General features: G+C 43.6%; 3 protein-coding genes across 3 annotated transcripts; 2 read left to right on the forward strand and 1 right to left on the reverse strand.

Annotated features, from left to right (window-relative positions):
* The first annotated feature begins 632 nt into the window (after positions 1-632).
* On the forward strand, positions 633-6,266 carry srprb (SRP receptor subunit beta). Its single transcript, XM_030745233.1, has 7 exons — positions 633-875; positions 1,199-1,293; positions 1,406-1,483; positions 1,566-1,648; positions 3,256-3,392; positions 3,652-3,706; positions 5,064-6,266. Exons 1-7 carry the CDS (start codon positions 707-709, stop codon positions 5,272-5,274), a joined length of 828 nt encoding a protein of 275 aa, XP_030601093.1. The 5' UTR covers positions 633-706; the 3' UTR covers positions 5,275-6,266.
* Positions 6,267-6,554: 288 nt separating this feature from the next.
* On the reverse strand, positions 6,555-10,189 carry wdr53 (WD repeat domain 53). Its single transcript, XM_030745234.1, is given in 6 exon segments — positions 6,555-6,910; positions 6,913-7,345; positions 7,347-7,446; positions 7,523-7,796; positions 7,799-8,023; positions 10,014-10,189. Coding segments are annotated over 5 exon segments (1,152 nt in total). The 5' UTR covers positions 8,016-8,023; positions 10,014-10,189; the 3' UTR covers positions 6,555-6,782.
* Positions 10,190-13,044: 2,855 nt separating this feature from the next.
* On the forward strand, positions 13,045-15,710 carry neu4 (sialidase 4). The gene is made up of 3 exons (XM_030743979.1): positions 13,045-13,254; positions 13,540-13,795; positions 14,003-15,710. Exons 1-3 carry the CDS (start codon positions 13,054-13,056, stop codon positions 15,064-15,066), a joined length of 1,521 nt encoding a protein of 506 aa, XP_030599839.1. The 5' UTR covers positions 13,045-13,053; the 3' UTR covers positions 15,067-15,710.
* The last annotated feature ends 901 nt before the right edge of the window (positions 15,711-16,611 follow it).

The raw sequence follows: 16,611 nt of genomic DNA on the forward strand, positions 1-16,611 counted from the left end.
AATGCTCAGATTTTCATTGGGAGTGACCAGGATGGACATGCATCAGAGGGACATGGACATGTGCAGAGGAGGGACAGTGGATATATTTGACAAAGGATGTTGAAGGTGAAGCTGCCAGGTAGGAGGAAAGCAGAAAGACCTCAGAGGAGGTCCTTGAATCACATGAGGAGGAGGACATGTACAGGGTTGGTGTGACAGAGGAGGATGCTGGAGGGGGAGATAGAGGCCGAAGATGCACTGTGGCGACCCCTAAAGGGAGCAGCCAAAAGAAGATGAACTACACTGTATTTACACTATGCTTAATTTTATTTTATAAGGAGCCGCTTACTGAGTGTTAATATGACATGTTTGTTTTCATATTATCTCACTGTTTCAGATGAACATACGTGATTATTATTCAGTTACTTTTGACCTTTTAGGTTACCACATATTCTTGTTTTGGTTTTTTCGCCTTTTCTTCATGAAAACGGTCTTCCATTTAGTTCCAGGGAAGTAAACGTGACATGAAACTATCATTTACTTTTGTGGCTGCTATGTGGGGAGCCTTTAACTGCTTCCAGTACTCCAGGTGATTTCTTTAACACACGGTCTGTAATCCGGACAGAGAATTCCTGAGCGGCAGCGCCCCCTGCTGGTCACTCCGGCTGCCTTACAGGCTTCAGCGCAAAGGAAACGTGGCCCATATCAGAGGAGCTTGAACGGACTGATGGAGCCACACAGCACTGGTGGAAACATGGGAGAGAAGGCAGACGTGGAAGTGGCAGGGTCCCCGTTTGAGCCTTACATCGAGTCGCTCCGGCAGCAGCTGGAAGAGCAGGATCCGGTCTTTGTGATCGGAGCCATCGTCGCTTTGGCGGTGGTCGTTATCACCTGCGGTAAGACGGCAGCTTACCGGGCTAGCAGGCTAGGCCCAGTGTGTAGCTCAGCTCCGTTAGCCACAAAGCGTGGGGTCTGTGGTAAACTGGATCTGTGAGCAGGGCTTTAACGTTGATATGTAACATCTTATCCTGGTTTAATAACTTAATGTATGGTTCAGATACTTTACTTAAATAGCAAGCTAACAAGCTAACAACAGCTATTGGTTGTACAGGAAGTCGTTCAAATTTAGGCTTACGTATGTTTTCGGTTATTGAGCATAGAGTGTTTTTGATACGCTGAGAAGAAGTCGCTGAATGGGCCTCCTGCTTTGTGTTTTCAGTTTTTCTCAAGTATTTCCTCACCAGTAAGACAGTGCGCAGCGCCGTGCTGCTGGTGGGACTGTGTGACTCCGGAAAAACCCTGCTCTTCAGCCGGGTGAGTACATACTGAGGCTGGACCTGGACACCCACGCCACGCTGACTTTCACAAGGGTGCACTGCAGCTCATGGGTTTTGTTTTTGTTTGTGTGGATTTCATGTGTTGGCAGCTGCTCTCTGGAAAGTTCAAGCGGACACAGACCTCCATCACTGACAGCAGTGCTCCATACAAAGCCAAAAATGACAGGGTGAGTTAAAGGTTGCTATTGGACAGAAGTAAGTCGTGCCAGAGTGTAATTTACACCTCTGTTTGCTCCATCCTGTGTGCAGGGCAGCACCTGGACTCTCATAGACCTGCCGGGCCATGACAGCCTTCGTCCCCAGTACCTGGAGAAGTTCAAGTCTGCAGCCAGGTGAGAGCAGGATAACTTGTGATATGTACATGTAAACCTCTGGCACGTGAATGGAATAATGCAGACTGCTTCCACAGAATGAAATGGTCTGCTGAGAAAACTGCAGTTCCTGACCTTATGTGGAATTGAGCACAGACTGTATGTAAAAGATGGACCTAGCACCTAGGCATACAGGCTGCTTCTATAAAGATTTGTGAAAGAGTCACACTCAGGAGCTCAGTGAATTCCGTGATAGAATGCCACCTGTGCAACAAGTCCAGGCGTGAAATTTCCTTGCTTCTAAATTTTCCACAGTCAACTGTGAGCGGTATGGAATGGCTTTCCATGGCCGAGCAGCTGCATCCAAGCCTTACATCACCAAGCACAATGCAAAGCATCGGATGCAGCGGTATAAAGCACGCCACCACTGGACACTAGAGCAGTGGAGATGTGTTCTCTGGAGTGATGAATCACGCTTCTCTGTCTGGCAAGCTGATGGATGAGTCTTGGTTTGGCAGTTGCCAGGAGAACAGTACTTGTCTGACTGCATTGTGCCAAGTGGAAAGTTTGGTGGAGGGGGGATTATGGTGTGGGGTTGTTTTTCAGGTGTTGGGCTCGGCCCCTTAGTTCCAGTGAAATGAACTCTTAATGCTTCAGCATACCAAGACGTTTCGGACAATTTCATTCTCCCAGTTTTGTGGGAACAGTTTGAGGATGGCCCCTTCCTGTTCCAACATGACTTCGCATCAGTGCACAAAGCAGGTCCATAAAGACATGGATGAGCAAGTTTGGTGTGGAAGAACTTGCACAGAGTCCTGACTTCAACCCAATCAAACACCTTTATCATGAATTAGAGTGGAGACTGCGAGCCAGGCCTTCATGTCCAACATCTGTGCCTGACCTCACAAATGTGCGTTTGGAAGAATGGTCACAAATTCCCATAAACACACTCGTAAACCTTATGGAAAGCCTTCCCAGAAGAGTTGAAGCTGGTATAGCTGCAAAGGGTGACATCCTATTAAACCCTGTGGATTAAGAATGGGGTGTTACTCAAGTTCATATGCATGTGAAGGCAGATGACTGAATACTTTTGACAGTATAGTGTGTTTGTTACACTTAAATGTTTCAGATCATCAAACAAAGGTAACCAGAGTAAATGCACAGTGCAGTTTTTAAGTGATGATTTCATTTATATCAAACCCAGAAGTATTTGCCCCCTTAACCTAACAGCTGGTTGTGCCACTCTTGTCAGCAAGAACTGCAATCAAGTGTTTGTGATAACTGGCAATGAGTCTTTCACGTCACTGGGAAGGAATTTTGGCCCACTCCTCTTTGCACAATTGTTTTAAATCAGCCACATTGGATGGTTTCCGAGCATTAAAAAGAATGCAGGTTTAAGACACACACACACACTTGTTTTGCTTTTCAGAGTAAGATGATAGGTCCATTTTTTTTTTTTAAATATACAGTCATTACATAAATCTAGCCTCCAATCTCTCCACATTCCATCATTTGCAAGATGCACAACCATCAAACCGAGTGTACCCCGCTGCGTATTTACATCTGTGCCTTTCATCCTTATGGATTTGTCTTCTCATCACTCTTGATCACCCTCTCCTCTTTTTCAGAGCCATTGTGTTTGTATTGGACAGCGCAATCTTCCAGAAGGAAGTGAGAGACGTGGCGGAGTTCCTGTACGTGTTGTTGACAGACGCCGTGATCTCCAGAAATGCCCCGGCTCTCGTGGTGGCCTGCAACAAACAAGGTTCAGCAACCCCTCAAAGGGTTTTTTTTTGAGAGTCACTGGAAACTTTTAATCAGTTTTGCTCGTTGGGTTTTCCCTGATATTTAAATAGAAATAACACAAAGATCTGTAGATTTCTGTCACGTAAATCTAATAGCAGCTCACTAAGTGTGCAGTCTCATTCTGAGGTAGGAATATCCTGATATCTGTTGTTTATTGAGAGCCTTCACTGCTTATTCTGAATACACCCAGGTTATTTACTGTTGTCTTTATTTTGTAGACATCACCATGGCAAAATCTGCTAAACTGATTCAGCAGCAGCTGGAAAAGGAGCTGTAAGTAACTGCATTGTTGTCTTGTCTGCTTATACTTGTTTTTTGGAGCATCACAATGCAGCTATGATTTATTATCTTGTTGCCACGTTTGACTTTAATTTCTTTCTCCTCCCCTGTTTTTGTGTATTAATTTTGTCGCGTTTTATTAATATTTCAGCTGAGAAGCCAGTATTGTTTGTTCTGAATGTGTTGTCCAGCTGAGTCCAGTTGTTAGTGCAGACTGTGGGACATGTGTGTAACGTCGTCTGTGATGTGTTATCTGCCCCGTGACAAGCCTGCTGCTAAACCGGGTCCTCATTATCGTGTTACTGCTAGTAGCTTTTGCTGGTTGGCTTAGCAGCAAGAGGCATTGGGTGATCTTCCAGCTAAGCATATGGTCACACTGAATATTCAGAAGCATCATTATAATACGAGCTGTTCCTCTTGTCCGAGTGTGATGCAGTCCTGCTGATCTGATCACAGTCGATGTCTTCTGCGTGCAATTACAGCTTTCACCAGTGTGCGTTTGTATTAGTCCACATGGGTTATCAGTTTACATGCTAGCACCAGGGGGTGAATGGTGCTTAAATTGGTCCCTGGAGCGGGCCGAGCCTCACAAAACACCTGGATCCTAAATTTCCCATAGTGTTGCTTGGTAGTGTCTCCTCATTAAAGCCTTCCTCTGGAGTAAGCACGCATGACTTTCAAAAATAACGCGCACTCCACATATTCCATTCATTGTCTATGTTACCAGTTGTGTAATGCTCTCTAGTTGCGAGTTGCCAGCTCCTCGTTTGTATAAAGCTGAGTTTTATGCTACTTCGTTCACATCAGGGGTGTCTGGAAACAATAATATAAGAAATGTTTGAAATCTAGACACCTGTTGATTCAGTCCAGTTGTATTTTTATAGCATTAGTTCACAAAAAGAGTCGAGTTTTCTACTGTAAGGTAAAGACCCTACAATATTAGAGGAACCCTCGACGAGCCAAGGATCTCCTGTGAGAAAGCTTTTGGCCACTGTGATGAGGAAGGACTCCTTTTAAGAGAACTATACTCAGGGAGGAGCAGCCATCAGCTACGACTGGTTGGTGGGTGAGAGAAAAGAGGAGAGTGCGGATAACAAACACAACATGACATAATTACCTAAAAGAAGTGGTGTCTTAGAGACCAATCAACACATTTTCTCACCATTCAAGCATCCTGTTTTAAGAGGGTACCCAATTTCCAGTTTCCAAACCTTTGGACACATACCCTTAGTCTGTGTGGCTACATCAGAGATATGAAACATGGCTAAATCTTGAATCTAAAATGAACCCTGTAGAGCTATCAAACAGCAACCACATGAGTATTCTTCAACGCCGTCTTCCTTTCTTGCAGGAACACCTTGAGAGTGACTCGCTCAGCTGCACTGAGCTCTCAGGACGGCTCTGTGGGCAGCAGCATGTATCTGGGCAAAAAAGGTAAAGACTTTGAGTTCAGCCAGCTGCCCGTGAAAGTGGAGTTCGTGGAGTGCAGCGCCCGCGGCACCAAGGGTGAAGATGGGGACGCAGATATCGAGATGCTGGAGAAGAGCCTGGCTAAACTGTAAACATCAGCAACTCGGTGCACACTTTGCCTTAAAGGCACAAACCTCAAATGTGAGACCTCGCCAACATCGCCTGCACCTCTCAGTAATCAGAGAAGGGATGAGAAGCACCTCTTGCCTGTTAACTTCACTTAAAACACAAGCCTATGTGTGCAACACATGAAAGGATTTAAACGGTGGAAGGCATCCGGGGAAATTGAATAGTGATCGTGGACATTATGGAAACGAGTTTCTCTGCAGTGCTGTGAAACGATCCTGCTTACTCGGTGAAAAATCCACTTTAAAAGGCTTTTGTTTGGTCTATTTAGATGATGCACAGCGTAAAAAAATTAGGTTAAACTAGAAGAAATATTGTCAAACATTTCACCGGTGGATTTCCTTAAGCTTTTCTCATGCAGACAGGCATGCCTTTTCGTTCTTGTACTGTTATGAAATGTGTTGCTTTTCTGCAAAAGAATGTTTGGAAGTGCTGCATGATACAGAACATTTGCAATGAATGTATCCGAATGTTTTGTTGGCGTAAGAGTGAAATTTCGTGTTTGTAGTTCTCTGGTTTCTTTTAGAAACTCAAACTAAAGTTTTTGATGCTTGATGAGGTGTGTCTTTGTGTGATGTCAATAAATGCAGTTCAGGACTTTCTCTTTTCCTCTGCCTGCCAGTTCCATCTTGATCCCAGGTATTTAAACCTGCCAAACTTCGCTACCTCTGCTCCTTGCAGCTTCACTCAGGAGGAACAGTGATCAGATGAAATGGATTCACAGTGCTTTATGCTTCCTTACTGGACAGACTGATCAGATCCCTGAAGTTTATACCGTGACGATCGAGCGTTCCCTTCATTTATTTATTTTGAGCAGTGTATCACAGATTCAGCCTGTGGTGATTCATAAGCAGCAAAACAATTTAATCATTAACATGTACTCCAGAAAATCTCAATTTCTGTTTTGCTGGGATGTTTTTTGTTTTTTGTTTTTTTATTTAACATCCATTTCAAAAACAGCACTCCTCATGTGGCAGCAGTTTCAGATGCATGTGTGCCTGTTTGGGGTAATTTTTTTCTAATGTCTTTGGGGCCAGCTTTCATTTACTGTGCTTTAATTTCTGGTGGCCACCTGCTTTGGATTGGGATGGCTCCGTAAAAACTCAGTAAAACATGAAATGCAGATTTCTTTTGTCAGATGTGGCACAATTACAGTCCAGAAAAAGGAAGAACTTGTTTATGAAAACATAAATCTATTCAGAGACAAAAAGCATATTAAAGAGAGACTTTTTTTATTACAGCCACACACACAAAACCTCAAATAACTGAAGTCTGTAGTAAATGAGACTCCAAAATAATTAAGGACCCAGTTATTATACTGGGAACTCTCATGCACATTTTTCTGATGTTTGCTGCTGTACAATTAAAACCAGTCACACAATTCACACTTTAAGAAAGCAAATCAAAAAATTAGGCAAGTTCACAAAGTGTACCACTGTGAGAAGCATAAGCTGTAAAGCTGTTGCGTGTCCAGTTAAGACAGAGAGTAGACAGTCAGACTGGAACTCTGATCTGCAACTATCACACTTGGTTCTCCTTTCAGCACAGCAGGGCACAGCCAGTTCACCTTGTCCCCGTGGCTGATGCTTAGTTTGGGCCCAACTTATCCTCCGTCACCTCCTCTGCACTTCCTCCTCCTGCTGCTGCTGCTTCATCGCCCCCCTCAGCCTCGTCTTTCTGCATCTCAGTCTTTGTTTTATTCTGGGACTGTTCCTTTTTCTTTGTCTTGCTCTTGCCCTTCCTTCGTTGGGGCACTGTCTTTTGATTTCTCCCCTCTGGAGCCACCACTTGGTGCTTACTGAGGTCCCATAAGGCAACCTGGCTGTCATTTCCACCAGTGATGAGCCAGTATGGGTGGGGAAGGAAGTTAACAAAGTGGGCTTGTGAGGCCTCCCTGGCTGTGGCTTTGAATGCTCCGTGCTGCTCCAGTTTCGAGCCGCTGCCGATCCTCATCAGGTGTACCCGGCCGTCCTCTGCTGCGCACCCCAAAATGGTTCCACAGCTCGACACAGAAACGCAGTGGGCCAGTGGTGGGTTTGAAGAGCTGACCAGGGCGCTGCTGATGGTCCCCTTCCTCCTCTGCCACATCCTGAAGATTGAGGGTCCATAGAGGGCGGGTCTTCTGTAGACCCCAAGCATCACCTGAGGAACCACCAGAGGTAATATCAGGAAAGAAATGCTGGGTAACAGGAAATAAAGCAGTTTAAAAGTTATCTCACCTGCATGTCCAGTCCGACAGATACCAGGTTATTGGGCCTGTGAGGCCGGAAAGCAATAGAGGAGCAGATGTTGGTGTGTCTGCGCAGAGTCCTGCATGCTTTCCCCCCAGGAAGCTCCAGTACCCGCACAGCCCCGGAGTCATCGGCCACTGCCAGGGCTGAACCTGTCTCATTCAACGCTAAAGCATTGATCTCCTCCTCCCCTGCAGCCTGAAACTCCTCTATGGGGCCCTTCAGGTTCCTGGGGTCAAGGACACTGACTGCATCCCATGTGACACATACAGCTGGCTTGGAGCTGCAGGTGAGAACACAACACTTGTGCTGTCCTCCTCACCAGAGAGAGTGAGGCGGCCTACGATGGTACCCTCCTGGCTCCACACTGTGATCTCGCCACCCTCAGAGCCTGAAGCGATGAGAGCTTCAGGGCCTGCAGACACCCCCACACACAGAATGGACGTGGAGTGGCCCTCAGACCACCGTCTAGCCATGCTGACCCCTATGAATTAAGATAACGAGAAGAAAAGGGCATGTTTGTATTTGTACACCAAGTCTACCCACCCTCTTAATGGATACTGTTTTCTATATAGAATGCTGTGGAAAAGGATTTTCTTATTTTGCATATTTGTCACACATTTCAGATCGTCAAACAAAATTTTAATATTAGATAAAAATAATCAAATAAATCATTGACATCTATCAGTATGGAAAGGATTACAAAGCCATTTCGAAGGCTTTGGGTCTCCAGTGAACCACAGTGAGAGCCATTATCCACAAATGGAAAAAACTTGGAACAGTGGTGAACCTTCCCAGGAGTGGTCGGCTGACCAAAATTACTCAAAGAGCGCATCACCGACTCATCCAGGATGTCACAACAGAATCCAGAACAACATCTAAAGAACTGCAGGCCCTCACTTGCCTCAGTTAAGGTCAGAGTTCATGATTCAACAATAAGAAAGAGACTGGGCAAAAATGGCATCCACGGGGAAGTTCCAAGCTGAAAACCCACTGCTGACCAAAAAGAACACAAAGGCTCGTCTCACATTTGCCAAAATAACATCTTGATGATCCCCAAGACGTTTGTGAAAATATTCTGTGGACTGACGAGACAAAAGCTGAACTTTTTGAAAGGTTGAGTTCCGTTACATCTTACATAAAACTAACAGCATTTCAGAAAAAGAGCATCATACAACAGTAAAACGTAGTGGTGGGTAGTGTGATGGCCTGGGGCTGCTTTGCTGCTTCAGGATGACTTGCTGTAATTGATGGAGCCGTGAATTTTGCTCTCTACCAGAAAATCCTTACAGAGAATGTTCGGCCATCATTTCGTGCCCTGAAGCTTAAACTCACTCGGGTTATGCAGCAGGACAATGATCAGACACACCAGCAAGTCCACCTCTGAATGACTCAAAGAAAACTAAATCAAAGTTCTGGAGTGGCCTAGTCAAAGTCTGGACTTAAATCAGATTGAGATGTTTTGGCATGACCTTAAACAAGCCATTCATCTGAAAACCCTCCAATGTGGCGGATTACGACAATTCTGCAAGGAAAAGTGCGCCAAAATTCCTCCACAGCAATGTAAAAGACTCATTGTCAGTTATCACAAATGCTTGACTGCAGTTCTTGATGCCAAGGATGGCATAACTAGTTATTAGGTTTAGCGGCGGTTACTTTTTCACAGAGGGCCAGGTAGGTTTCAATAGCTTTGGTCCCTTAATAAATGAAATCATCATTTAAAAACCGCATTTTGTATTTACGCAGCTTATCAGTATTTAATATTAACATTTGTTTGATTTGAAACGAATGTGAGAAATATGCAAAAAAAAAAAAAGTGCGCTTAGGAATGGGGCAGATACTTTTTCACAGCACTATAAACAAACTTAAGACACAAACTGAATATTAAAAACCTAATAAATGTTGGCTTTATTAATAGCCTGGTTATTAAACCTATTTTGAGCTATGTGTACTTAATTAAATGCTAACTCACAGCATTTCCTTCAAGAATAACAATGTTAAACGCGTGTTTTCCCTGGCTCAGAGTGGATCCAAATGCAGTAACGGCAATGCCTCTGGTTTGACAAACATCTGTGCATCTTCTGTCTTAATCTGACCAGCAGTTGAGTAAACGAACCATTAATCCTGATAATTCATATTTATACTAAGTAAAACTAAATAAATAAAAACATGATTAGACGGCAGAAACTCTCAGTTTGTGGGTCTTGCTTGCTTTGCAGAATAACCAGACTGATTAAAAATAACATTTGTATTTAGGCTCCTACTACGAGTCCCCACTCTGAACCAAGTCGTATTTATTTTGATAGCAAACACAACTGATGACTCATGTCCAAAAACACTGAACCAAAACGCGGCCGGGGTGAATTTCTATCTCCTGAAGTTGTATTTCACTCGCATACAAAAGCTGAGCCGTTAAATGTGGTAATTACAGCAGAATAATCAGAATAATGAGCTTCAAACCAAACTGTGCTGACCTGCTAGCTCAGGCGCTAATCTTTAACCTCCTGTCCAGCTGACGCTTTGACGGCGAAAATAAACACGGTAGTGATTTAAAGTGATTTATAACAGCGGTGCAGCTTCTCTGGTACCTCAGAGAAATGAGCTACCTCCCAGAGAACCTTTAAAACTCCAGCAGGCTGCCATGTGAGGCGGAGGCGCCTGTTGATGCCGTCACGTAGAGCTACTCGGAACTAACCCTGAATTTAGCCTGCCAGGCGACATCAGGTCGCCCACATTAGCTTTTTTTTTCTTTTTTTTTTTTTTACTATTATATATTTCTATTCTATATTTAACACTATCTCTGTGTTAATATATATTACATAAATTATACATTTTGTTTTTCTCTGTGTAAAATTGGAGCGAATTATTGTCTGGAAACAAGACTCAGGGTTCAGTAGTAGTCTAGTTCATAATATTTATTAGTGATAATATATTACAAAGCCAATTGTAACAATATGTGCCACTGACATCCACGTCATGAAAAAGCTCTCAAAACCATCTATAAGTGAAATTATTGTCAGGTTGTCATATTTTTTTGTTTCTGTTTCTTCTTCTGTTTTTTTTGTTTTTGTTTTTTTTTGTTTTTTTTTAATCTTCGTCAAGCTTTGTGGTCGACTGCAGCTTTTTGTTTTGTTTCTTCAGTGATGTAGTCGTAATAAAAGAAAGTACACCCTCTATCAAGTCAGAGGTTACAGAACATATTATACAGTGTTTTTTATATTATATTATATTATATTATATTATATTATATTATATTATATTATATTATATTATATTATATTATAAATAAAATATTATTTATTTTACAAAAACTAAACTATAAAGCATCAGTGTGTGAAAGTACACCTCATGACTGAGTAGTCTGTAGAACCACCTTTAGCACCAATAACTTGAAACAATCATTTTCTGGATGACTTTATCGGTCTCTCACACCGTTGTGGTTTGCAGGTATTCATTCAGTCAGATTGAGGTCTAGCCTTTGGCTGTAAAACAAGCCCAAATCATCACCCCTCCGGAGGGGTGATGATTTGGGCAGCATGTACAGTTGGTATGAGGTGTTTGTGCTGATATGCTGTGTTTGGTTTTCTCCAAACGTGGTGCTCTGGTTTATGGACAAACATCTTGACTTTGGTCTTGTTTGTCCAAAGAAGTGTTTGTTCAGATGCAACTTGGCAAACCAAAGTCATGCTGTCATGTTCTTTGTAGAGAGAAGAGGCACCAGCAGTTGCTTCTCTGAGATTATTGCTGATGTGGTGAGGTGCTCACTCTTCTTGATGATTGGCAGCTCCTGGCTGCTACTTACCATCTTATTTCCGCCTTATTTCCAACTGGGGCAGTAAGGGTGTACTTAGCTTTTGGCATTCTTTTGGTCATGTTTTGCAGTTCCTCTGAGGTTGTTTTTACCTAATTTTAAGACTTGCTAAGGACCAAATTAATTTTTGTTATGTCCTGATATGTAAAACCTTAGAATTGACAGAGGGTGTACTTTCTTTTCATCACTGACAAAACAGTTTGAAATAAAAGAAGCCAATCATAAGATCAGTAGTCATCATTGTGAAAATCTCACAGAATAGCAACCTTTAAATTAGTTTGCTAGTACAAAGTGATGCACAACAGAGAGTTTGAATACAAAATTTTCTTGAGCAGATCAAATGAGCTGTGCAAGCCTGCAGAGCTGCTGCGCTTTACACAGGAAACAGCAACACATCAGATCCTACACATTCTGCAGAACATGGAAAAGAAAAGCAGAGAGGAGGCAGTTCATCAGATCATTGTTCAGCGTGTCCCCCGCCCGGCCTTCATTGGCTGCTCTTCGCTGATTCATCCAAAGCTGTAGATCTGATGAGTGTGGGCCATTTCTGGGTCAGTGAGCAGCATTTTGCACTGAATAGGAAACAGAGTGGGGAGGCCAGAGCTTTCAGACCCTCACCCCCAAAAACACACATAACTACACACACACACACACACACACACACACACACACACACACACATTACATTGTCACCCCCTCATTCAAGTAGTGAGACATAGTGTACACCCTGACAAAGCTGCAGGAGCCCTCACAGAGGATTGTTAATGTAAGTACTCTGCAAATTGTACCTTTTCCTGCTCATGACCTGTGCATTAGAGAGTTCCTTCCTCGCAGAGCTGTTACAGTGAGAGGATTGCATTAGGAAGCAGAAAATGTGCTGATGAAACGTGATGCTGACCTCGTCGTCAGGTTGTTTCAGTTAGAGGTCTGGTCAAACACAGACTTTTTGTCAGTTAAACAACTCTTCCATGTGGTGTAACACAGTGGACTGTTGTCCTATTTAGTCTTTAAATAAGCTTTGTACTGTTGCAGTGTGTGAGGTATGAGGTAAGCAGCATATTTTAGACCTGGATTCATATTTAGCACATTGTGCTTGAATGAAAATGTATTTTTCTGAATAGTTTCTCCACAATGACCAAAAATGCTGCGTATTAAAATATCTTGTACCTATCAGTTTGTGGTTTGATGATTTCCAGGGAGAAGACGGTGCATTTTTTACTGTGGTCATGGTCGAGATGGCAAACAGAATTCACATTAGTGACAAATGAACTGTTTTCTGCTACCACTGGACTCTTTCCAGCTATTGTTTCATAAGATAATGACTCAAAAGGCTACTCCTGGCAGATTCTGACACAGCATTTTTGAATTAAAGTTGATTTAGACAGGCCAGAAAATAATTTTGCTTTGAAATACTCATTCATAAGCATTTGAATAGCTTTAAAAACCTAAAGTTTTCAACATCTCCCTTTTACTTGTTTGCTCTACTGGTAACTTACCTCGCGAGTGAACCGTGTGCCTGTGTTTGCTTATAGGCTTCATGCATATCTGAATTTATCTTCCTTTACATTTGTTCTTGGCCTTCTGAGCACGTACTTCCCACTAAGAACTACTGGAAACACTGCATGCCTGCTTGTCCAGTGAAGCTGCTTCTCTCCATTTCAGACGATTTGGATGTGCCTGAAAATATTCACACAGCAGAGAGAATGAGGTCACCCTATCTCCCAGCGAGATCTGTGCTTTACCACAAGGAGGCGAACGGAGTGACGTACAGAGTCCCAGCTTTGCTCTACCTGTCCCGCTCTAGATCCTTTCTGGCCTTCTGTGAGGAGAGACTCAGCCCGTCCGACTCTCAGGCTCACCTGCTGGTCGTGAGGAAAGGCACTTTCTACAGGAACTATGTGGAGGTCAGTGATGTTCACTGCTCACTGACTCAAGGCTGTAAAATTAAAACTTCTAGTAGTAAAAGATAAGGTGCACATTTAAATACTGTAACTTAACTAAAGGACACGCTGGAGAGATTATACCTCTCGGCTGGCCTGGAAACACCTTGGTGTTTCCCCCCCGGATAAGCTGGAGGAGGTGGCTGGGGAGAGGGAGGCCTGGGCTTCTCTGCTTGGGGTGCTTATGTAAATTATTGTTTTTTAATTTGAGTGAACTGGCCATTCTTCTGTATCTTCCTTTTTCTGCAGTGGGAGGACATCCGTGTTCTGGGCACTGCTTTCCTGCCTGGCCACCGATCCATGAACCCGTGCCCGGTCTATGATGAGTTCACAGGTACTCTCTTTCTGTTCTTCATCGCTGTTCTGGGTCACACCTCGGAGTCCTACCAGCTGGTGACAGGGAAGAACGTGACCCGACTGTGCTACGTCTCCAGCACTGATGATGGCGACACCTGGAGTCCAGTCACTGACCTCACCAAGAGGGTCATAGGAGACACTATTAAAGGTCAGGCACATTCATAAAGGAAACATCCACCTGAAAACAAACCTCCACTGTCTACAAAAAGGAGACTATGGTGGAAATCAGAAGTGCTTGTGGTCTTATATTCAGTTACATTTAAAATGTCTCCTTTTGCTTCCTAGTTTCCAACCAACCGACCCAAGGAAGGGCCACACAGTCCTAATAGTTTTTTATTTGCTTCCTTTCTAACAGAATGGGCCACATTCGCTCTCGGCCCGGGCCACGGCATTCAGCTGAAGTCAGGCCGTCTACTCATTCCTGCCTATGCCTACCACATCGAATGCAAAGAGTGCTTCGGGCAGCTCTGCCAGACCGCTTCCCACTCCTTCTGTTTTCACAGCGACACCCACGGGAGAACCTGGCGCTTTGGAGAGGCAGTACCAGGGCCAGAGAGCGTGGAGTGTCAGATGGTGTCTGTGGATGAAGAGGATGGGACTAATGTGCTGTACTGTAACGCTCGCAGCCCTCTCGGCTACAGAGTGCAGGCCCTCAGTCTGGATGACGGAGCCGTGTTTCAGGAGGGGCAGCTGGTGCAGCGGTTGGTGGAGCCTCGAAATGGTTGTCATGGGAGCATTATTGGATTTCCTGCTCCGTTAAATCGATGTCATAGTCTTAACAATCACTTACAGCAACCTGCACGCCTGTCCAGACATTGGACATCCTGCATTCCAGAGTCCAATCATACCAAGTTGAGCACCAGCTCTGTATCCTCTTCAGTGTCAGCAAACAACTCCAGCAACATCGCTTGTGTTCCCACTAGCTCCTTGCCACCTCCTCATAAAGCCCCTCCAGATTTCCTTACACCCACCTGGGTAGTATACTCCCACCCAACATGGACCACAGCACGGAAAGACCTGGGCTTGTTCCTCAGCCTTTTCCCTCGTGATCCAGACAGCTGGCGTGGCCCCTGGGTGATCTACGAGGGCCCGAGTGCCTACTCTGACCTGGCCTACGTAGAGCTGTCAACCTCACCTGGAGCCCCAGCTGCTGTGGCCTTTGCCTGCCTGTTTGAGTGCGGTACCAAAACAGCCTACGATGAAATCTGCTTCAGCATCTTCACCCTCTACGAGCTCATTGATAATCTGCCCCGGGACTTACAGCTGGGAACAAACAACGAGGGATACAAAAGACAGAAGAGGAGCCGTGGGAGGAATTTCAAACATGATGCTCAAAGGGCACCAGTTTCCCAACAGGTGTCCCCTGTGAAGAAGAGGAGAAAGAAAAGCAAGCTGGCTGAGATGTGCTCTGTGTCTTAGTGTACATTTTAAACTTGTAATGCACAGATATTTGTTGTCCAGTAACTGTTTCCTATATCTGCTTCACTTTCTTAGTTACACCTGTGCAGATGAAAATGTTCCGCCCTAGGTTCAGCTTTCATGATATTCCGTTTTGTCACAGATACAGAGCTATAACTTCAGATCATGTATTCACACATTTTCAATAATATCAAGCAAAGCTAACATACTGTGCTTGTATGCCTCCAACAAAATGTTCTTAATAATTTGTGAATTATAAGGTTACAGGTGTTTGAAAAAGAAAGTTTTTACAGTACTCTATGCAGTCCCACAATTCAGTAGCTTATAGATCCAACTTTAGCAGCAATAACTTGAAGCAATCATTTTCTCTACCACCACAGCTTTTCAATCTGGTTGAGGTCCGGTCTTTGACTGCAACACCTTGATTATTTTATTTTTCAGCCTTTCTGTTGTAGATTTGCTGCTGTGCTTGGGATCATTGTCCTGTTGCATGATCCAGTTTCACCCAAGCTTTAGCTGCTGGACAGGTGTCCTCACATTTTACTCTAGAATACTTTGGTATAAAGAGGATGGTCAACTCAATGACTGCAAGATACCCAGGTCCTGTGGCTGCAAAACAAGCCCAAATCATCACCGCTCCACCACCGTGCTGACAGTTGGTATGAGGTGTCTGCGCTGCTATGCTGTTTGGGTTTCTTGTAGAGTCTGAGAGTCTGTAGCTCTTGATTTTTTATTTATTTTTTTGCTGGGATGGCCATTCTTTTGAAGATTTTGGCATTGTGTTAACACACAGCTGAACGCTACAGGCCAGCAAACTGCCCAAACTTCTGCTTTTATTGAGGGACTCACACTTGATGATTAGCATTAAACAATTAGCAGCACCTGGCTGCTACTTATCTTCTTAATTCCTATGGAAGCAGTAAGGGTGTACTTAGTTTCTTACAGGACTGAATAGAGTCCCATGAAAACTTTCTTTATCACAGGACTGTACATCAAAAAATGTTTTATAAGGATAAAAGTGACATTGCGCTTTGACCACAAATTTGCACCAAATTTTGAAAAAAATCCCATTAAATGTTCCTAAGGTAAGAGGTTCAACAGAAACAGAGGGAATTACAGAGAACCAGCTACCTTCATGCCTCAGACCACAACTGACACTTCCATAAAAACTAAACATTTACATTCACAAAGGAAGAATTCAAGGCTGAGCTGATGTATTCAACTGAGAGACACTGAGAAAGTAAAGTGCTCACTGAGACTTTGTCCACCATGCTTTCTATCACACTGCACAAACAAGTGACAAGATAGATTTTTCCGATGAGTAATGTTTTTGTGCTGTTTTCAGTTGATTGTGTGCAATAAAAAAAAAAAAATCTTGCACTTAATAATGATTGCGGTGTTCTTGGAGCTAGAACATATAATCAGGGTTGTTTCTATGAATTAATGCCAGATTATTCTTTTAAAACAGATATTAGACAAACATCCATGTTATCCCGCAGCTCTGTGTCCAATCTGGTCTTCTTCCTCTCCAGTCAGTTAACAGGA

This window comes from Archocentrus centrarchus, chromosome 13 (assembly GCF_007364275.1).
Source record: "Archocentrus centrarchus isolate MPI-CPG fArcCen1 chromosome 13, fArcCen1, whole genome shotgun sequence".
Classification (NCBI taxonomy): Eukaryota; Metazoa; Chordata; class Actinopteri; order Cichliformes; family Cichlidae; genus Archocentrus; species Archocentrus centrarchus.

Bases quoted from the DNA above. Each gene is read 5' to 3' on its own strand.
- srprb (XM_030745233.1), top strand. From the start codon at position 707: ATGGAGCCACACAGCACTGGTGGAAACATGGGAGAGAAGGCAGACGTG. The intron at 1,294-1,405 runs GTGAGTACATAC...ATGTGTTGGCAG, and splicing joins AAACCCTGCTCTTCAGCCGG to CTGCTCTCTGGAAAGTTCAA. The intron at 3,707-5,063 runs GTAAGTAACTGC...CCTTTCTTGCAG, and splicing joins CAGCAGCTGGAAAAGGAGCT to GAACACCTTGAGAGTGACTC.
- neu4 (XM_030743979.1), top strand. From the start codon at position 13,054: ATGAGGTCACCCTATCTCCCAGCGAGATCTGTGCTTTACCACAAGGAG. The intron at 13,255-13,539 runs GTCAGTGATGTT...CTTTTTCTGCAG, and splicing joins TCTACAGGAACTATGTGGAG to TGGGAGGACATCCGTGTTCT. The intron at 13,796-14,002 runs GTCAGGCACATT...CCTTTCTAACAG, and splicing joins CATAGGAGACACTATTAAAG to AATGGGCCACATTCGCTCTC.